Source organism: Equus przewalskii, chromosome 14, assembly GCF_037783145.1.
Source record: "Equus przewalskii isolate Varuska chromosome 14, EquPr2, whole genome shotgun sequence".
NCBI lineage: Eukaryota > Metazoa > Chordata > Mammalia > Perissodactyla > Equidae > Equus > Equus przewalskii.
The window spans coordinates 31,847,051-31,869,028 of NC_091844.1; the positions used below are offsets into that span (position 1 = coordinate 31,847,051).

General features: G+C 40.9%; 1 protein-coding gene and 1 long non-coding RNA gene across 4 annotated transcripts in view; one reads left to right on the plus strand and one right to left on the minus strand.

The window, feature by feature from the left end:
* Positions 1-391: 391 nt before the first annotated feature.
* Positions 392-5,400, minus strand: LOC139075531 (uncharacterized). Its single transcript, XR_011526004.1, has 3 exons — positions 5,337-5,400; positions 4,272-4,490; positions 392-4,176 (listed from the first exon to the last, which is right to left on the minus strand). It is a non-coding gene; the product is annotated as an uncharacterized lncRNA (long non-coding RNA).
* Positions 5,401-5,419: 19 nt separating this feature from the next.
* Positions 5,420-21,978, plus strand: part of C14H2orf42 (chromosome 14 C2orf42 homolog) — a 36,356-nt gene continuing 19,797 nt past the window's right edge. Inside the window, exons 1-5 of one of the 3 annotated variants that reach the window (XM_008514845.2) lie at positions 5,420-5,541; positions 16,519-16,802; positions 17,185-18,019; positions 19,216-19,326; positions 21,774-21,878. In XM_008514845.2, coding sequence (XP_008513067.1) covers positions 17,197-18,019; positions 19,216-19,326; positions 21,774-21,878 — 1,039 coding nt within the window. In that variant the 5' untranslated portion in view covers positions 5,420-5,541; positions 16,519-16,802; positions 17,185-17,196. Of the gene's footprint in view, positions 5,733-16,518; positions 16,803-17,184; positions 18,020-19,215; positions 19,327-21,773; positions 21,879-21,978 lie in introns of all 3 variants that reach the window. The other 2 variants (XM_008514846.2, XM_008514843.2) reach the window with 2 other exon arrangements.

Sequence of the window (21,978 nt, forward strand, 5' to 3'; positions counted from 1 at the left end):
ACAGTTGTTAGCTCAGGTGCCAGTCTTTACCAAAAAAAATACAATAGCTAAAAGAAAAAATTCAATGAACTGGCTAAACAACCAAATTAGATACAGCTGATGGAATCTGTAAATTGGAACACTACAAAGGATAGAAAATGAAGACAGCATGGAGAATAGAATAAGTCTAAAATATACTTAAACTGGAGTTCCATAAAGAGAAAACAATGTGAGATGGGCAATATTCAACGAGATAATGCTTCAGAGAGAATGGACTATCACTAAAAAAAACAGTAGAGCATGTAACTTCCAAAATGAGAAGAGGCAATAAAAAAAGAAGTCCAAACGAATGCAAAAAAAGGAACGCAGAGAAAGCCAGATATAAACAAATCACAAAATGAGACAGTAGAAATAATTCCAAATAGATTGGTAAGCACAATATATCAAATATCCATAGCTGATATTTAAGCTAATAAATTTTAAAAGATTGGATTTTCAAAATCTAGATAGATGTGCTACTCTTAAGTAACATCTAAAACAAAAGTACACAGAAAAATACATACCAGGAAACCATAAACAACGCTGATGTGGCCAAATTAATGGCAAACAAAATACGCACCTTTTCTCAAGTACACATGGAATACTGAAGACAATAATTGGTTTGAAAAGATCATAGGGGCTGGAAGGGTGAGGGAAGTTGAAAGATAATTACTGCCAATTGTCAAAAATCAAAGAACTGTGAGTATTTGTTCTACTGTGCAAATAGCACACAAATTCTTTTTGATTGAAAATGCCTTTACGTATCAGGAGCTATTCTTTGTATATTAACAGATGGATAAAGCAGAGTTTCCATCAGACAAAGAAAAAAAAAGTAGCTTATCATGTTTTCTGGCCATAAAAAAGGTTAGAAATCAGTAACAAAAATTTGTAGAAATTCCAAAATATGTGTGTGAATAACTTATGGGTCAAAGAAGTGCCATAGTGGAAATTTTTAAATATTTAAAGAAAATAATACATATCAAAACTTGTGGAATGCAGGTAAAATGGCACCTTGAAAATAATGTGTAACCTTAAATGCTTATATTAGAAAAGAAGAGCTAAAAATTAATGAGCTCCGTGTCCTGCGTAAGAAGTTAGAAGAGGGGCTGGCCCGGTGGCCAAGGGGTTAAGTTTGCGCGCTCCACTTTGGCAGCCCAGGGTTTCACGGGTTCAGATCCTGGGTGCGGACATGGCACCACTCATCAGGCCATGCTGAGGGGGCATCATGCATGCCACAACTAGAGGGACCCACAACTAGAATATACAACTATGAACTTGGGGGAATTGGGGAGAAAAAGCAAAAAAGAAAAGGAAGATTGGCAACAGTTGTTAGCTCAGGTGCCAATCTTTAAAAAAAAAAGGAACAATAAGGAAACAATAAAGATAGCAGGAAAAATTAATATAATTGAAAGCAAAGATATAGTAAACCAGCTCAAACAAGCCAAAAAGTTTGTTCTTTTGAAAAGATTAATAAACTACCTAACATCGTGGTGAAATTTTTTTTGCGGGGGGTGGAGATTAGCCCTGAGCTAACATCTGCTGCTAATCCTCCTCTTTTTGCTGAGGAAGACTGGCCGTGAGCTAACATCTGTGCCCATCTTCCTCTACTTTATATGTGGGATGCCCACCACAGCATGGTGTGCCAAGCGGTACCATGTCCGCACCCGGGATCCGAACCGGCAAACCCTGGGCCGCCAAAGTGGAACATGCGCACTTAACCGCTGCATCACCGGGCCGGCCCCCATCGTGGTGAAATTGATGAAGAAAAAAGAGAACAACAAAAAAAAAGAATAAAAGAGGGACTTTTACTATAAGATACAGTCAAGATTTTAAAAAATAATGAGGAAACTTAAATGCATATTACTAAGTGAAAGCAGTCAATCTGAAAAGGCTACATACTGTGTGATTCCAAGTATATGACATTCTGGAAAAGGCAAAACTGTGGAGACAGTAAAAGGATCAGTGGTTGCCAGGAGTTAGGAGTGAGAGAGGGATGAACAGGCAGAGCACAGAGGATTTTTAGGGGAGTGAAACTATTCTCTATGATACCATAATAGTGGATACGTGTTACTACACATTTGTCAAAACCCATAGAATGTACAACACCAAGAGTGAGCTCTAGTGTAAACTATGGACTTTGAGTGATAATGATGGGTCACTGTAGGTTCATCAATTGTAACAAATGTCCCATGCAGTGCAGGATGTCAACAGTGGGAAAGGTGGTATCGAGGGATAGGGAGTATGGGGGCACTGTCTGTACGTTCTGCTCAATTTTTATGTAAACCTAAAACTGTTCTAAAAAGCAAAGTTTATGAATTAAAAAAAAAGATAATTCCAAGAAGAAATAGGAGACCTCAATAGTCTAATAACCATGAAAGAACTCAAAGCAGTAGTTAAAAATCTGGATAGCAAAAAAACAAAACCACCACCACTTCCCCAAAAGCAGGCACAAATAGCTTTAGAGGTGAACTCTACCAAACACTCTACAATGAATGAAGGATTTAATCAATAAAACAATACAAACTCTTCCTGAGAATAGGAGAGAATAATCTCAAACTTATTTTATAAGGACTGAAATTCTTGAAACCAAAACAGACAAGTAGGAGAAAGGAAAAATCATAAGCCCAGCTTCACTAAGGAATAACTTGATGGCATCTGTTGGGAGTCCAAAAAAATGAGTGAAAGTGACCTGAGATATTTCTGGGCAGAAACTCTAAAGAGCCAGCATGTCTTTGCCATGGTTGCCAGCAGTGTTCCAGATGGGGGGTATTCTGCCAGCCTGGGTGCTGGAGCTGGAGGAAGATGATAATGCAGGACGAAGGCCCCAGCTGATCGAAGGTTGTTGACCCTAAACATTGAGGCATGTTGTTTCAAGCCACATAGATTTGAGGGTTGTTTGTCACTGTTAGAGTCCAGCCTATCTTGATTGATACAGCTGCATGGAATACTTTACAGTCAGACCAGAATGAGGTACAACTACATATACTGACTTAGAACCATGATATATTATATTAAGTAAAAAAAGCAAGTTGCAGAAAAAATGTAGCATTTATCTTTGAAAGTAACAGAGGGGGGCCAGTCCCGTGGCCGAGGGGTTAAAGTTCCATGCCCTTTGCTTCAGCGGCCTGTGAGAATTCAGTACGATGGCAGAGGAAAAGATATTAACATACTGAAAATTAACATACCCTATTTATTTGTGTTTTTGGATTCCCATGTTTTATTATTGATTTCTAACTTAATTTATGATCAGAAAACATGATATGCTATTTTTTTGGTTTGTCTCATAGAAATTCTGGTTGTTAGGAGGCTTAAATGACATTAACACAAAAAACATTTAGCACAGAGCAGGCAACATTGTTAAGTGCTGGTTAAGGTGATAAGCAGTCACTATTGTTCTTTCTCAGATCCTGGTTTGCCACATAATTGGAACTTTTACAGTATCACTTCTCTAACATTTTCCTTTCCTTGTATAATAATTATACTATTACAATATATCATGATGCCAGGGAGGCTCACTGTGAATTAATAGCTTGACGCAGGCATCACAACAAAAATCTACCTCAAGGCTGAAATCATGATGCTCAGAGAACAGAGAAAGGCGGCTTACTGTGTCCAACCATAACTTGAGAGTATTATGCAATTCTGAGAAATCTATTCATGAAGAGAGGGCTCAGAAAGGACTTCTGTGATGGCAACACTTCTTCAAAGGCCCTTCTTTGAAGAAGGAATGAAAAAACCCTGAGTGTTTGGAAGAAAGAAACCTCTTTTAGAATGGGGTGGCTTGATGGCTGCCTTCCTGACTGGACCACATAATGTCTCAACTTAAAATCCAGATCTCTTAGGATGCATTTGGGTGATTCCACTGAAAAAAAGTTAAACCCTCTGTCTTTACAACAGGGTCTCTCAACTTTGGCACTTCTGACATTTTGGGCCAGATAATTCTTTGTTGTGAGGGCCGTCCTGTGCACTGTAGGATCTTTAACACCCGCGGGGTGTACTTGCCAGACGCCAGCAGCAGCCCTCCCAGTTGAGAACAACTGCTTTAGATAATCACTCGGCAGCAATACAATCATAAACACAACCAGGCATTGAAACCCTGCAGTACTGTTAGGTGATCATCCAGATGACCCAGGATATACTGACGATCATTTTAAAAACCTACAGTCAAAATGGAAAGACAAAATTAGAAAATCTCCTGGAACAAAGTGTGCCCTTCTCTCCCTTCCTCCAGTTTAAGAAACGATATTACACACCTCAATCTTGGAAAGGATCATTTCTCTTATTAATAGTTGAGAAGACTCAGGCAATCTGCCCACAGCGCCACCTTAAGTAAGTAGCAGGACCAGGGCCAAAGGTACAGGAAATCTCTTGCCCGAGTTTTCCACTACACACAAGCCTCACCCTTAACACAGTGGACTCTGGAGCTTTCTTCAATCGTGATCAAAGAGCATTTCAGTTTATTCTGTGTGATTCTGTCAGGACAGGGGAAAAAAATCCGTTTTCTTCCCTTCTTGTGTTCTTATGGCTGGACTATAATAAAACTGACACAAGACCAGCTTAACAGGAGAAAAAAATCCAGTTTAATACGTTTGTATTAGAGACCATTAAAAACGATGCTCGGAGAGTGAACAAAGCAGCAGTATATATATATCTTTTACGCAAAGAGACAATAAATTTGTGAGGAATGACAGGACAAAGAAACAGATTTGAGGGACATAAATAGTGAGGAATTTAAGCAGAGTTTCGACTTGAGGTAGTCAATTAGCAAGGTTTGTTTCTGCGGGCTTCTGGCCCTGAGTCCCCTGGCTCTGGGGATCAGGACGCAGGGAGAGCGCCTTTCACGCGGGAGATTTATTTCCTGCTTTCGGGGGAACAGAGACAAGCAACTTGAATTCAAAATAATCAATATGCTATTGTGGGATATTTTGGGGTTGCCTGCCCTGGGCCCCAACAACTCCAAGGACCAGAACTAGGTAGGACACACAGGAAGCCGATTTCAACTAAGGGAAAACGTTCAAGTAACATGTCAGAGTGTAGTGAAGGGAGAAAAAGATAACTTGATATAATCCCACAAGTTACAGAAACAGCAAATACTGCGGTGGACAAGACCTCCCTTGACAAAACAATAAATCGCAGCCGACATCTGCTACGAACTAGAAAATCTCAGGCGATTTTTGCATCAGTTACCAATGGAACTCTCAGAAACACGACTCTCCCAGGCGTGAAGCAGTCGTGACCAGCCCTAGAGCTGTGTCGGTGCCTTGCGTACCAGCCAGAAGCACGCCAGCACCAGAGAAGAACCCGAGCGTTCCACCCACCAGGTAGGCGCAGATTCCCCCACCAGATTCCGCAGCAACTCTCAAAGGCCTCCCGGAAGAAGGAACTACAACTCCCAGCAGACAACACGAGCTGAGCGGGGCGGGCCCTTGCCGCGCGTGGGCGGCCCCGACCAATAGCGGCTGTTGTTACAGCGAACAGTTTGGCCGCGTTTGTAAAAGGCCGCGGCAGGCGAAGAGAGAGGAGGTGAGGGCGGTCGTCAGCGTGGGGCCCTGGGGCCGCGGGGGGGCGCAAGGCAGGTAAGCGGGCCGTGTTGACAGAGGGTGGAGACGGCGGTAGGATAAGGGCGGAGAGTTGAGGATCCCAACGGAGAGCGTGTCCAAGCAGCAGGGTGCCGGCCAGGTGATGCTTCTGCCTGGGCCTACTTAGGACCGGAAGTGAGTGGGCGCGCGGGGAGGATGCCGGGAAGCAGGTCCTCGGTGGTGCGTCCAGGGGCGGGGCGGATCCCGGAAGCGGGGCGGGCGGGGTGCGTCCCGCAGGCCCGGTACCCGGACGCGTGGCTGCAGGGCCCTGGCGGCCATTCTCTGCTTCTCAGAGACAGCGCGAGGCTGATGGCAGCACCCTGGGCCAGGACTCGGGAGGCCTGGCTTCTGGAGTTTTCCCTTCCCCTCCCTGTGGTTTGACAAGGAATCCAGTAGATTCCAAACTCGCGTTAGATACCCAGTGACTGTGAGATATTCATCAGATCACTGCTTCCTCTGAGCCAGTTTCTTCATCTCTAAGATGGGTAAAATAGTAGCTACTTCACAGGATCGTGGTGAGCAATACATGAGTAAATGCACGGGAAGGGCTTAATATGGAGTGTACTCAATAAACGTTAGCAAGTTTTATGTCTTACTCATGGTGATCATTCGTTCTCCACTTCCTGTGCTTCCCAAGTATTAAACAGCATCCACCACACTGTGTATATAGCTCTACAGGCAAATAGTACCTGGATGGAAACCCAGCAGTTCCAGGGAGGGTTCGTCGGTTAACTCTTCCAGTACCAGTCTCTTTACACGCTCTTGCTGAGGAGGCTTTGTGAACTCGCCGACAAGGGGAGTACTTTTGATGGGCAGGAGTTAGATAGAGGTTCTTTACAGGTTGTGTTACTTGTTTGTATATGCTTTGAATATGGAGTCTGTAATTAGTGATACTAGTACTAGATACACGTTTAAAATTCAAATAATACAAAACAGTGAAACGGAAGTGTCCCTCCCACTTTCTATTTCCCAAGTCCCAAGTCACTTCTGAGGCAATAGAAATATTCTATGTTTGTGTGTGTGTGTATATATCTCCCCTGTCTTGTCTTTTTTAAACCAAGACTATCATATTATACATGAAATACTACACCTTTTTTCCACAGTCTATCTTGATATTTGTTCCTTATCAGTACATATGGGTCTGTCTGGTTCTTTTTAATGGCTTTATAGTGGCATATTGTATGGTTACACCATGATTTATTTAGTCAGCTCTTAGACCGTTTCCATTCTTGTACAATTATGGACTACCTTGCGTCGAGTACTCCTGTACATACTTTGTGTACATGTGAGAGTATAACTCATGCAACCTCAAAAGTGGAATTGCCAAGTCAAAGTGTCTTTTACATTTATTTCATTTACATTCCTTCAGAGAGCATGTTGCAGCTTATAGTCCTACCAACAATGTAGAGTGCCTATTTTTCCACCTTCTCATGAACATGATGATAACATTTATGTTTTTATCACTTTGCCAAAGTATTGTCTTGTTTTCATTTGCCTCTTGCTTGTTGTGAGGATGTTTCGCACTTCTAAAGTCATTTTTCTTTTTTCTTTTTCGCAAGCTGTCCTTTCATGTCCTTTGCCCATTTTTCTAGTGAGTTTGTTTCTTTTTATTATTTTTGTGTAAAAATTCATTTTAGGAAATTAGCCCTTTGGCATTTACATTCCAAATATTTTTTCTCTATTTTTAATAACAGCTTTATTGAAATATAATTCGCGTAACATAAAATCCACTTCTAAATTGTTGCAATTCAGTGATTTTAGTATATTCGTAGAATTGTACAAGTTTTCATCACCCCGAATAGAAACCTCACACTCCTTAGCTGTGACTCCTTGGTCCCTGGTAACCACTAATCTACTTTCTGTGTCTGTGCATTAGCCTATTCTGGATATTTCACTTAGATGGAATCGTACATGGGGCCAACCCAGTGGCACAGCGGTTAAGTTCACGTGTTCCCGCTTCAGCAGCCTAGGGTTCGCCTGTTTGGATCCCGGGTGCAGACATGGCACCACTTAGCAAAAAGCCATGCTGTGGCAGGCGTCCCACATATAAAGTACAGGAAGATGGGCATAGATGTTAGCTCAGGGCCAGTCTTCCTCAGCAAAAAGAGGAGGATTGGCAGTGGTTAGCTCAGGGTTGATCTTCCTCAAAAAATAAATAAATAAATAAAAATAAATGGAATCATACAATGTGTGACCTTTTTGTGTCTGGCTTCTTTCACTTAACATGATATTTCAAGGTTTATTTTTCCATGTTGTAGCATGTATCAAAACTTCATTCCCTTTTGTAGCCAAATAATATTCCATTGTATAGATATACTACCTTTTGTTTATCCATTCATCAGTTGAACAACTGATGATAAATCAAATGGATTGATTCTACTTTCTGGCTATTATGAATTACACTACTATGAACATTCATGTACAAACTTTTATATGTTTTCTATTCTCTTGATAGTCATATGGTAACTTTTTTTTTTAAGATTTTTATTTATTTTTTTCCTTTTTCTCCCTAAAACCCCCCAGCACATAGTTGTATATTCTTCGTTGTTGGTCTTTCTAGCTGTGGCATGTGGGACGCCGCCGCAGTGTGGTCCGATGAGCAGTGCCATGTCCGCGCCCAGGATTTGAACCAATGAAACACTGGGCCGCCTGCAGCGGAGCACGCGAACCTAACCACTCGGCCACAGGGCCAGCCCCACATGTGGTAACTCTTTTTAACATTTTGAGGAGCTGTCAATTTTCCAAAATGGCTGCAACATTTTACAGTACCATCAATGATGTATCAGGGTTCCAGTCTTTCTACATCCATGCCAACACTTGTTATCATCTGTCTTTTTTAGTCATCTTAGTGACTGTGAAGTAGCACCTTGGTGTTTTATTTTAATATTACTTTTATTTATTTGTTTTTATTTTATTTTTTTTGAGGAAGACCAGCCATGAGCTAACATCCACTGCCAATCCTCCTCTTTTTGCTGAGGAAGATTGGCTCTGAGCTAACACCCGTGCCCATCTTTCTCTATTTTATATATGAGACACCTGCCACAGCATGGTTTGATAAGCAGTACATGGGTCTGCCTAGGATCCAAACTGGTGAACCCTGGGCCTCTGAAGCAGAGCACACAAACTTAACCACTCTGCCACTGGGCCAGCCCCCCTTGGTGTGATTTTGATTTGCATTTCCTTAATGACATGATGTTGAACATCTTTTCATGTGCTTATTAGCTATTTATATACCTTCTTTGAAGAAATATCTATTCAGATCCTTTGCTCACTTTTTAATTGGGTTATTTGTCTTTTTATTGTTGAGTTGTAAGTGTTCTTTCTATATTCTGGATACAAGTCCCTTATCCTAAGTATGATTTGCAACTATTTTCTTCCATTCTGTCGGTTATCTTTTCACTTTCTTTTTTTTTTTTAAGTGTAGAATTCTTTTTCCCCCTCTGTGGTGAGGAAGACTGGCCCTGAGCTAACATCTGTTGCCAATTTTCCTCTTTTTCTCTCTCCCTAAAGCCCCTGTGCATAGTTGTATATCATAGTTGTAAGTCATTCTAGTTCTTCTGTGTGGGATGCCACCACAGCATGGCTTGCTGAGAGGTGTGTAGGTCCACACCCAGGATCTGAACTGATGAACCCCGCACTGCTGAAGCAGAGCACAAGAACTTAACCGCTTGGCCTCAGGGCTTGCCCCCATCTTTTCACTTTCTTGATGGTGACCTTAGAAGCACAGATGTCTTAATTTTGATGAAACCCAATTTGTCTATTTTTATCTTTTGTCACTTATGCTTTTAGTATAATATCGAAGAAACCATTGCCTAATCCAAGGTCACAAAGATTTACTCCTATGTTTTCTTCTAAGAGTTTTATGGTTTTAGCTCTTACATGTATGTCTATGATCCATTTTGAGTTAATTTTTGTATACAGTAGGAGGTAGAGGTCCAGCTTCACTCTTTTGCAAGTGGATGTCCAGTTGTCCCCGCATGATTTGTTGAAAAGACTGTTCTTTCCCCATTGAATGATCTTGGCATCCTTGTCAAAAATCAGCTGACTGTAAATGTGACAGTTTGTTTCTGAACTCTCTATTTTTTCCATTGATCTGTATGTCTGTCCTTATTCCAGTACCACATTGTCCTTTTCCCCTGCCCAGCTTTATTGAGATATAATTGACCTATAACATTGTGTAAGTTTAAGGTGTACAACATGTGGATTTGATACATTTATATATTGCAAAATGATTACCACCCTAGCATTAGCTAACAAGCCATCACGTCACATAATTACCATTTCTTTTTTGTGGTGAGAACATTTAAGATTTACTCTCTTAACAACTTTCAAGTATATCATACAGTATTATTAACTATAATCACCATGCTGTAAATTAGATCTCCAGAACTTAATCTTATAACTGGAAGTTTGTAGCCTCTCGCCAACATCTCCCCATTTCTCTCACCTCCCGACCCCTACCAACCACCATTCTATTCTCTGTGTCTATGAGTTCCACTTTTTTAGATTCCACATACAAGTGGTATCACACAGTATTTGTCCTTCTCTGTCCACATTGTCTTAATTACTGTAGCTTTATAGTAAGTTTTGAAATCAGGAACTGTGAGTCCTTCTACTTTGTTCTTCTTTCTCAAGATTGTTCTAGCTTTTCCAGGTCCTTTACATTTCCATATGAATTTTAGGATCATCTTGTCAATTTCTGCAAAAAGTTATCTAGAAATTTTTTTTTATTTAAAGATTAGCATCTGAGCTAACAACTGTTGCCAATCTATCTTCTTTTTTTTTTTCCTGCTCTTTCTCCCCAAATTCCCCCCGTACGTAGTTGAATATTTTACTTGTGGATCCTTCTGGTTGTGGCATGCGGGACACTGCCTCAGCATGGCCTAATGACATCTGTTGCCAATCTTCCTCTTTTTTCTTTTCCTCCCAAAGCCCCCGTGCATGGTTGTATATCCTAGCTGTAAGTCCTTCTAGTTCTTCCATGTGTACCACCGTCACAGCATGGCTGCTCACAGACAGATGGTGGTGTTCCGCAACCTGAAAACAACCCCCGGGGTGCCAGAGTGGTGAGAACGCTGAACTTTAACCAGTAGGCCATCAGGGCTGGCTTGGTAACTCACTGTGGTTTTAACTTACATTTCCCTAGTGAATAATGATGTTAAGCAACATTTCATATGCCTATTTAGACATCTGCTTATCTCTTTGGGGAAACAGTTATTCAAATATTTTGCCCATTTTAAAATTAAGACCAATTATGCTTGATTAAAATGAAAATGAACACTTCCTGCATAGAGAAAAGCACCATAAACTAAGTCCAAAGACTTAGAGAATAAACTGAGCGACAAAAGTTGTGTAAGACTTGTACACTGAAAGCTACAAAACGTCATTGAAAGAAATTAAAGATCTAAAGATAGGAAGATAGTCCATGTTCATGGACTAGAAGATTTAATATTGCTACGATGGCACTACTCCCCAAGTTGATCTACAGATACAGTGCAATCTCTATCAAAATTCTAGATATGGGCCCGGCCCCGGGGCCCAGTGGTTAGGTTCACGTGCTCCACTTTGGTGGCCCAGGGTTTCGCCAGTTCGGATTCTGGGCACGGACATGGCACCGCTCCTCAAGCCATGCTGAGGCGGCATCCCATGTGCCACAACGAGAAGGACTCACGACTAAAAATATACAACTATGTACTGGGGGTGCTTTGGGGAGAAAAAGGAAAAATTAAATCTTTAAAAAAAAAAAACGAACAAAACAAAAAAAAAAGCAAACAAACAAAAAAACCACAGTGAGATACCACTCACACCCACTGTAATCAAAAGGCTGTAATCAAGAAGACTGTAATACATGTTGGCCAGGAAGTGAAGAAACAGGAACCCTTTTATGTTGCTGGTGTGAATGTAAAATGGTACGGCCACTTTGGACAACGGTTTTGACATTTTCTTTAAAAATTAAACATAAACTTACCATATGACCTAGCAATTCGACTTCTAGGTATCTGCCCAGGAGAAATGAAGACATTTGTCTACACAAAAATTTGCCGTGTCAGTGTTCTCAGCAGCACTGTTTGTAATAGCCAAAGATTGTAAACAATTCAGTGTCTGTCAGATGGGTGAATGGATAAACAAAATGATGCTCGGCGGTGTACAGGGATGAAGTACTGATACGTGCTGCAGTGTGGTGAACTTTGAAAACATCACGTTGAGTGAAAGAAGCCAGACATAAAAGGCCACTTATTGTATGAGTCCACCTGTATAAAATGTCCAGGAAAGATAAATCTATGGAGACAGAAAGCAGATTAGTGATTGCCTCGGGGTGGGAATGGTGACGAGCTGCAAACAGCAAGAGAGATCTTTTGGGGATGATTGGCAGTGTTCTAAAACTGGATTGTAGGGATGGATACCCAGCTCTATAGACTTCATAAATGTCGTTGAATCATACACTTAAAATGAGTGAATTCTATGGTTTGTGATGTATATCTTAATAAAGCTGTTTTTTTTTAAAAAAAATTATATACCCAGGAAAAATTTAATCAATATTTTGTGGATTCTGGGTTTTGTGTTATTTAGGCCATCTTCACTCTGATATCCTCTAAAATTAAATGTTTTAAAATTCCCTTCATTTATTTATTTATTTATTATTATTTTTTGTGTGTGTGTGAAGAAGATTGGCCCTGAGCTAACGTCTGTTGCCAATCTTCCCTTTTTGCTTGGGAAAGATTGTGGCTGAGCTAACTTCTGTGCCAGTCTTCCTGTATCTAGGATGCTGCCACAGCCTGGCTTGATGAGCAGTATGTAGGTTCGTGCCCGGGATCCAAAACTGTGAATCCCAGGCCACCGAAGCAGAGCGCGCAAACATAACCGCTATGCCACTGGACCAGCCCCCCAAATAAATTAAGAAAACTAGAAGCAATGTTCAGAATCTATTCTACTGAAATGATTACACCTATGCATTAAGATAAATATTGAGGATGTTCCTTGCAGCATTGTCTAGAACTAAGAACACACTGGTAGAGGTAGTTACACTATGGTATATTCACACTACAGATTATCGTACAACCATTTAAAAAGGTGTTTAGAGCCATTTGTGCTGACATGGAAAGAAATCTATGATAAAATGTTCAGTGACAAAAGCAAACTTCAGAGCAATGTGTCTGATTCCGTTTTTCTAAAAACAAAAACCTACTTCTGTGCATATATTTGTTTATTTATAAACGTAAAGAAAATAACCTGCTGGATATATGCCAGCCTGTTAACTGTAGTTACTTTTGAGGAGTGGGGATCTGGTGTGCCGGGTGGCAGGGGTGGGATATGGGGATGGTGGTGGTGGTAGGAATGGGACTGAAAGGGGTCTTTAGCTTTTTAGTCTGCTTTTGCATTATAATTTTGTAAGGTGACTGTATTATTTTTTAAAAATTAAACTATAAAATGTATGTGGTAAAAAGTTTCCCTCCCACACTTGTCCTCTGTTTGCCGATAAGGTAACTACACTTATTAGATTACTCTTTTGGAGATTTTTAAAAAATATTTGTATTTCAGGGCCTACCCGGTGTGTAATGGTTAAGTTCGCATGCTCTGCTTCAGCAGCCCAGGGTTTGCAGGTTCAGATCCCGGGCACGGACCTACATAGTGCTTGTCAAGCCATGCTGTGGTGGTGTCCCACATGCAGACTAGAGGAAGACTGTTAGCTCAGGGACAATTTTCCTCAAGCAAAAAAAAAGAGGAAGATTGGTAACAGATGTTAGCTCAGGGCCAGTTTTCCTCACCAAAAAAATAAACAAATAAACGTGGTGGGTGAGACAATTGTGCACATCTAAAAAAAAATTTGTATTTCAATTACAAAGTAATATAAATATATATATATATATATATATATATATAGTTTTCCCCTTCTTTTTATACACAGTTGACAACATATTATACATGCTGTTTTACACCTCGCTTTTCCACTTAATATTTCTTAAAGATCTTAAAGACCAATACATAAAGAACTTCCTCAATCTTTTTTAAAATAGCTGTAAAAGTATTTTTTTAAGTATTCCGTTATAAGGATATGCCATAACTAAATTTAACCAGTTACTTTTTGATGGACATTAGGTTGTTTCTCATGTTTTGCTGTGACTAAAATGCTTCAGTGAATAGCCTTATATGTACCTCATTTTACATGTGGGAGTATGTATGTAAGATAAATTCTTATTAGTGGAATTTCTGGGTCTAAAGGAATATGCAGAGAAAACATCAGACAAGCCCAGATTGAGGGACATTCTATAAAATACCTGACCAAAATTGTCAAGATTCTGAAAAACAGGGAAAGACAAACTCACAGATCTGAGAAGACTAAGGAGACGAGGAATAAATGCAGCGTGGCATCTTGGATTGGGACCCGGAAAGGGGATGGAATCTGGAGTTTAGTTAGTAATGACCTACCAAGGTTGGTTTCTTAGTTTTGACAGCTGTCCCCCAGTAGTATATGATGTTAACACTGGGGGAAACTGGGTGAGAGGTATCTGGGAACTCTCTATTCTATCTTTGCAACTTTTCTGAAAATCTAAAATTATTCTAAAATAAAAAATGTATTCTTAAAGAAGGGCACTAGTGGAAAAACTGGTGAAATCCAAATAAAGTCTGTAGTAGAGTTCATAGTATTGTACCAATATTAAAACCTTAGTTTTGACAAATGTCCCATGGTTACTTGAGATGTTAACGTTTGGGGAAGCTGGGTGAAGGGCATGCAGGAACTCTGTACTATCTGTGTACCTTTTCTGTAAATCTCAATTCCAAAATTAAAAGTTTTTTTAAGAAGGAAATATGCCTTTGTAATTTTGAAAGATAGTAACAAGTTGCCCGCTACAGAACATAATTAAAAAAGTAAAAGCAAACCTAAGAGGAAAGAGTGGCATGCCCGTGAGGATGCTGACCTCCGGCGCTGTAGGGCTTCACCACAACTGGCAAAGCAATTCCTCGCTTATGGAGCAGAAGTTCTTCTTTTTTCCCACTTTAATGATAAGTTAAATCAGCATCATCAACATAATTTTTTTAATTGATTAATTTTTTGCTAAGCTCTTTCATATATAATTGTGTGCGTGTCTGTGTGTGTGTGTATATATATTTTTTCCATTATGCAAATGATAAAAAACCTGAGCTCGGAAGTTAAAAGACTCGGTCACGGAAATAATTGATGGTAAAGGGCGAAAACTAATTTTGCCATCTTTTGACTTTGGAACAACATGGTCTTCTAAGAACACGTTTGGCTGAATGGGAATGCCTACCAGAGAAGCTCACTGAGCTGGGAGGAAAATGTGTAAACAGGCTAATGCCTCTAGATCAGTGGTTTTTAATTGGAGTGATTTTGCCCCCAGAGGACATTGAGCAATAGCTGGAGACATTTTTGTTTTTTCACAACTTGGGGAGGAGGGATGGACTGCTACTGGCATCTAATAGGTAGAGACCAGGGATGCTGCATCCTGCAATGCATGGGACAGCCCCCAGAACAAAGAATGATTCAGCCCCCAGTGTCAGTAGTGCCAAGGTGGAGAAAGCCTGCTGTAGATCATACGTCACAAAGCTTTATTCACTTAGTGAATATTACAGTTGGGGATTAGTTCACAGCACCACTGAAAAGATGGGCATTCCTGGGCTATTCTTATCTGTACTTTCCAGTTTTTTAATCAATGGACTATAGAAAATGTGAAGGGAAAATATTTTGTTGAGACCATCCTTGGGGTCGGAGGGAAAAGCAGTGCTCACAGCCTGTTTCAAAATCACAAGCAGATTCCCTTAAAAAAAAAAAAAAGCATTAAAATGAGCTTTAGTTAATAATATACATGCTGAACTGATGCCTGCAACTTACTTTGAAATGCACCAAAATACAAGAGGGATTGGGGGCCAGCCAGGTGGCGTAGTGCTTAAGTTTGCACTTTCCAATTTGGTGGCCCAGGGTTCACCGGTTGGGATCCTGGGTGTGGACCGCTTGTCAAGCCATGCTGTGGCAGGCATCCCGCATATAAAGTAGAGGAAGATGGGCATGGATGTTAGCTCAGGGCAAGTCTTCCTCAGCAAAAAGAGGAGGATTGGCAGCAGATATTAGCTCAGGGCTAATCTTCCTCAAAAAAATAAATAAATAAGAGGGATTGGGCCACTCCAGTGGCTTAGCAGTTAAGTGTGCGTGCTCCAGTTCGGCAGCCTGGGGTTCGCTGGTTCAGATCCCTGGCATGGACCTATTCACTGCTTATCAAGCCATGCTGTGGTAGGCATCCCACATGTAAAATAGAGGAATATGGGCACAGATGAATGGAGAAAGGGATCGATAAATAGGTATGTAATAAAGCAAATATAGTAAAATGTTAATTATAGAATCTAGTGGGTGGGTATATGGAAGTTCACTGTATAACTGTATTTTTTTATATGTTTGAAAATTTTCATAATATTGAGGGGAAAAGCAAAAGCAGAGATTCACACTCTTTTTGGCAGATACTGTGGGTTAGTGGAAACCACATTGCTGATTTTGTTGGGGGACCTCAGGCAAGTTAGTTAACTTTTTAATTTTTATCTGAAGAGCAGTTGTTGTCTGGCTCAGATGAGATGCTAATATTGTGAGGTTCAAATGAAATAATGGGAATGCACTTTGAAAAGCATAAAGCGCTCTAACAGTGTAATGCATGACTAGGAGGAAGGCTGAGGGTTTGACCAATTACATACCCTGGCTCTAGGGGTTCCTGACAACTCCCTGTGTGATGACGTTAGCACTGTTTTACCTTCTTGCAACTGGAAGGACAAAACACTTAACTACTTGCATAAAAATTTCTGTCAAATATTGCTCAAATATTTGTGAGAGACTTAGATTCCTATTGTATCTGATTTCTAAGAGGAAAGCGTTATCCTGTCTTTGTATGACTTTAACATGTTTTCTTGTTTTACTTAGAGACTGCCAAGACCTCCACTGGGAGCACTGGGAATCTTCTTTGACTGTGGGACACTGGGCAGGAGCTTTGCCACTGGCTGGCCAAGAAGAGGGAGGCAGAATGTCTGCATCGTTTCACCATAGAGTTCAGACTTCAGAAGACATTGGGTTAAGCAGTATCATTTACCCTGCAAGTGATTATGTCTTCGCCTGTGCTCTATGATCCTCACAAACTAACGAAACACCTCTTAGGTCTTATGAATTCAGGTTACACTGTTTTCCAGATGCGCTGGCAGCTGATGCAGGTAGGATTGGACTGGGTTTTGTGGGGAGTGGTGGAAGGGGGAGAACTCATCTTTCCCATTTTCAGTCCTCGCTCAAGTTAAACATCTGTGCATAGAAAGGTTAGGTAACTAATCTAGGTTGTTGTATAGAACAGGACTGAACCTAGAAAAATGCTTTGGTTGTTACATTAGGACTTTTAAAAATATGTAGAGATATGAAAGGCAAAGTTTTCTCCCACTTTTTTTTTGAGGGTTTAAATTGATGTTCTGTTTGAGGGTGCAATTGAAAATGGCAGGTAGCTTTTGTACATTTCACTTTCTGTACTAAATATCGTAAGTGATTTTAACTTTGTGTGTGTGTGTGAATGTATGCTTGTCCTGATGGGCATATTGACTTTTCTAGGGCCTGTGAAAAATGGAACCAAACTCTCTGAGGACTAAAGTCCCAGCTTTCTTATCTGATTTGGGGAAGGCCACACTGAGGGGTATCAGAAAGTGTCCCCGATGCGGCACCTACAATGGAACCCGGGGCCTGAGCTGTAAGAACAAGACATGTGGAACCATATTCCGCTATGGTGCGCGGAAGCAGCCCAGTATTGAAGCTGTCAAGATCATCACAGGCTCCGATCTGCAGGTCTACTCAGTGCGGCAAAGAGACCGGGGCCCGGACTACCGCTGCTTTGTGGAACTAGGTGTCTCAGAGACGACAATCCAGACGGTGGATGGGACGATCATCACTCAGCTGAGTTCTGGACGGTGTTATGTCCCCTCGTGCCTGAAAGCTGCCACCCAGGGTGTTGTGGAAAACCAGTGCCAGCACATCAAGCTGGCAGTGAACTGCCAGGCAGAAGCCACCCCTCTGACCCTAAAGAGCTCGGTCCTGAACGCAATGCAGGCCTCCCCAGAAACCAAGCAGACCATCTGGCAGTTGGCCACAGAACCCACGGGTCCCCTGGTACAGAGGATTACTAAAAACATTTTGGTGGTGAAATGCAAGGCAAGCCAGAAGCATAGTTTGGGGTATTTGCATACATCCTTTGCGCAGAAGATCAGTGCCAAAAGCTCGCCCGAGCGCCGTTTCTTCTGCTCATGCCAGACTCTGAAATCACACAAGTCGAATGCCTCCAAGGAGGAGGCAGCCCAGAGATGCATTCATTTCTTCGCTTGCATCTGTGCCTTTGCCAGCGACGAGACATTGGCGCAGGAGTTCTCAGACTTCCTAAATTTTGATTCCAGCGGTAGGTGGTGTGGTTGACACACTTAGTCTGTTTTTCTAAAATGGCAATGAAAGAGTTCCACTGATGGCATTTGGAGATTGTCCTAGCAGCCCTCAGAAGCAGTTGCTAGATAATTCAAGTGAAAAGCATTCCTTCTTTTAATCCCAGTCAGCACACTTGGATAAAAGTTGGTTGGTTGGTTGGTTGAAATTAACGATCAAGAAACTCGGGTATTTTCATTGAGATGATGAATCTAGCAAAGTTAGCTTTGCTTTGATTTTTTTTACTCTTCCATGGATGCCCCGTGTTAATAAAAACAAAGAACCAAAAAATCCCTTTTATTTTGGCTTGCTTGCTGGTTTCTTTTTCTTTTTATTCTTTTTTTTTTTTCTTCAGGAAAATTAGCCCTGAGCTAACATCTGTGCCCATCTTCCTCTACTTTGTATGTGGGACGCCTGCCACAGCAGGGCCTGACAAGCGGTGCATAGGTCCACACCCAGGATCTGAACTGGCGAACCCTGGCCACCAAAGTAGAATGTGCAAACTTAACCGCTGCGCCACTGGGGTGGCCCCCTCTTTTTTTTTTTTTTAAAGATTGGCACCTGAGCTAACATCTGTTGCCAATCTTCTTTTTTTTTTTTTCCTTCTTCTCCCCAAAGCCCCCCAGTACATGGTTGTGTATTCTAGTCGTAGGTCCTTCTGGTTGTGCTATGTGGGATGCTGCCTCAGCATGGCCTGATGAGCAGCACTGGGTCCACGACCAGGATCCGAACCAGCAAAACCCCGGGCCCAAGCAGAGCATGTGAATTTAACCACTCAGCCACAGGGCCGCCCCACTTGCTTGTTTCTTATCTTTGAAGATGGGGGAAACCAGTACCTTGCTCAAAAGACCTTTAAAAGTTTCTAGATCAAGACTTTTGTTGTTAACATACTTTTATCTTGTAAATGCTTTTATTTTCATTTCTTACTTGTCTTTAGTTGGCAGCAGCTCCCGACTTTTTAGCTTTACATTTCTCTGTAGAGCCTTCCATCAAGTTAATGGTCTATCAACAAAAACATGTTTTAGGGAGTTCTTTAAAGGAACTTATTTTAACTCAGGCAGTCGCTCCATAATTTGTTTTGGGGATTTGGATTTTTATAAATTAATTTTTCTCTAGGTAGGGGCCCATACTTACTCCTGGATAGTGTTAATAATTCAGAACTCTGTTATATTTTAGGTCTTAAAGAGATGATTGTGCCCCAGTTAAGTTGCCACTCAGAATCAACAGTATCAGCTTGTGAGTCAACGGCCTCAAAGCCAAAGAAGAGGAAAAAGGATGAGGGATCTGGTGAGATGCTGTTTGGTTTCTTGGTTTGCTTATTTGTTTGGTGGTGTTATCTTGAGACATTATTTTACTGTGTATTATGTGTTTCACTGAATCTCAGCCATTACATGAAAGACTTTTTATGGGTTTTTTCCTGAAAAAAGTTTTACCCTCCATTGATGATTCTTTGTCAGGTCAAGCTAAGCATTGGTTCTGCTGGCCAAGAATAAGATCCAAGCAGGCTCCACTTTTATTCTTGTGTGTGTTTGTTTATCCCCTAAACACTCAGAGTAGTCTTAGACCTTAATCTATCTTAGGACAGTGTTATGAAGTTTTCATCCATAGTGTGTTTTAAAAAAGACTTGTGACAATGGTTAATTATTGTTATTTGCACTAATTTAGGAATATACTTGCATTTTCAGCATGTGGCACCATATATATATTTTTTTTTCGTTTTCAAATCACATAGTACTAGCGTCAGTTAAAGACTCATATAAATCAATATGAAATGCTGAAGTGCCCTGGTAGATGTGTCAACAGACCTAGACTCTACACAAAAGGGAAATATTATCTGGTCCACACGTGTGGGACAAACTCCAGACTCACTCGTGAACAGAGGACTGCAAACATTTTAGAAATGCAAAATTAAAACAAGGCACTTTTTGCTACCAAATTAGCAAATATTTTTTAAATGACGCAACCATAGGCAGAGGTGAATCAGGGCTCTTCAGCATGGCTAGTGTCGTGTAAGTTGCTATAACCATTTGTAAAAGTAATTTGCAGTATCTGTTAAGAGCCTTAAAAATGTTCCTACCCATAGGGAGTATTGCTGGAGGGGGTCAGGTGGTCATGACAGGCGTTTTGGTGCTGGGAAGTTGGAGAAAGATAGAGAAACAAAGTGACATGGTAATTTCTGTGTTTTTGAGAGGTAATTCTGGCAGCAATGTAGAGCAGAAATTGTTGTTAAATTTTACTTATTGGTCTTTCCTACAAAAACTTGAAATTCAAGAAAAATTTTCTTTTTGTGAGGAAGATTGGCCCTGAGCTAATATCTGTTGCCAGTCTTCCTCTTTTTGCTTGAGGAAGATTGTTGCTGAGCTAACATCTGTGCCAGTCTTCCTCTATTTTATGTGGGATACCTCCACAGCATGGCTTGACCAGCAGTGCTAGCTTCAAGCCCAGGATCCGAACTGGCAAACCCCAGGCCACCAAAGTGGTGCACATGAACTTAACCACTATACCACCAGGCCAGCCCCAGTAGTTCCACTTCTAAATAATCTTTTTTAAGAAAATAATCCTTGGTATAGGAAAAGCATTTTGTTCAGAGATGCTCATTTTATGGTTATTTATAATACTGAAAAATTACAAACAACTAAAGGGCCAACCACTTAGGATACTTAAATGAAGCATGATAAAGCCACTTGGTAGACTATCCAGCAGCCATTACAAATGATTATAAAGAATTTGGGGACAGGCCAGCCTGGTGGCGCAGCAGTTAACTTCACATGCTCTGCTTCAGTGGCCCGGGGTTCACCAGTTCAGATCCCAGGCACAGACTTACCCACCTTATCAAACCATGCTGTGGCAGGCATCCCACATATAAAGTAGAGGAAAATGGGCACAGATGTTAGCTCAGGGCCAATCGTCCTCAGCAGAAAGAGGAAGATTGGGGGCAGATATTAGCCCAGGGCTAATCTTCCTCAAATAGAAAAAAGAATTTGGGGAAGTGTTTCAATCACTCGTGTAGCCAGATAAAGTCAGAATGGCCAGTTGAACTTGAAGTTCAGATAAACAATGAGTAATTTTTTAGTATAAGTAGCTCCCATGCAATATTTGGAATGTACTTATACTAAAAATTTATTCATTTATTTGAAATTTGAAAAACAAGTTTTTGGCTAAATCTAGCAATCCTGGGGCCAGTCCCAGTTGCCTAGTGGTTAAGTTCGGCATGCTCTGCTTCAGCAACCTGGGTTTGGTTCCCAGGTGCAGACCTACACCACTCGTCTGTCAGTGGCCATGCTGTGGCAGCAGCTCACTTACAAAAAGAGGAAGATTGGCAACAGATGTTAGCTCAGGGCGAATCTTCCTCAGCAAGAAAAAAAAAAATCTAGCAATCCTGGTATATAGAATCACAGTTACTTAAAATCATAAAACCAGCAAAACTGTTCACACAAAAGAAAATGAAAGATAGTTCACCAAAAAATTAATAGTGATTGTCTGAGAGGAGGGAGCAGTGGAGGTGAATTTTTTTCTTCCTTTCACTTCTGGTTCCCCCACACAATTTCCTACAAACAGTGTAAGAAACTGAAAATGTTATATATAATGGCTAATGCTAATTCCTACTAGAAACTAAAGCTAACTTAGAAATTAGCAAAGACTTTTCATACGTTTTAGACTCTTCAGAAATTAAAATCAAATCGAGTTGTATTCTGCAGAAATGTTGTTAAACCCTATAATGATTTGTGGTTTAGGTGCACAGACGAACAGTTCACTGTTGCCGCAAGATGCAGTGAGCAGTAATCTAAGGAAAAGCGGCTTGAAAAAGCCTGTGGTTGCTTCTTCGTTAAAAAGGCAGGGTAAGTCTCCCCTCCCCAGAATGCGCTGAAGAGAGGGAAGAGCATCCAAAAGAAGCCCAAAGCAACGTGAGCAAACGACATGCTGCATGTTGTCCCCCAA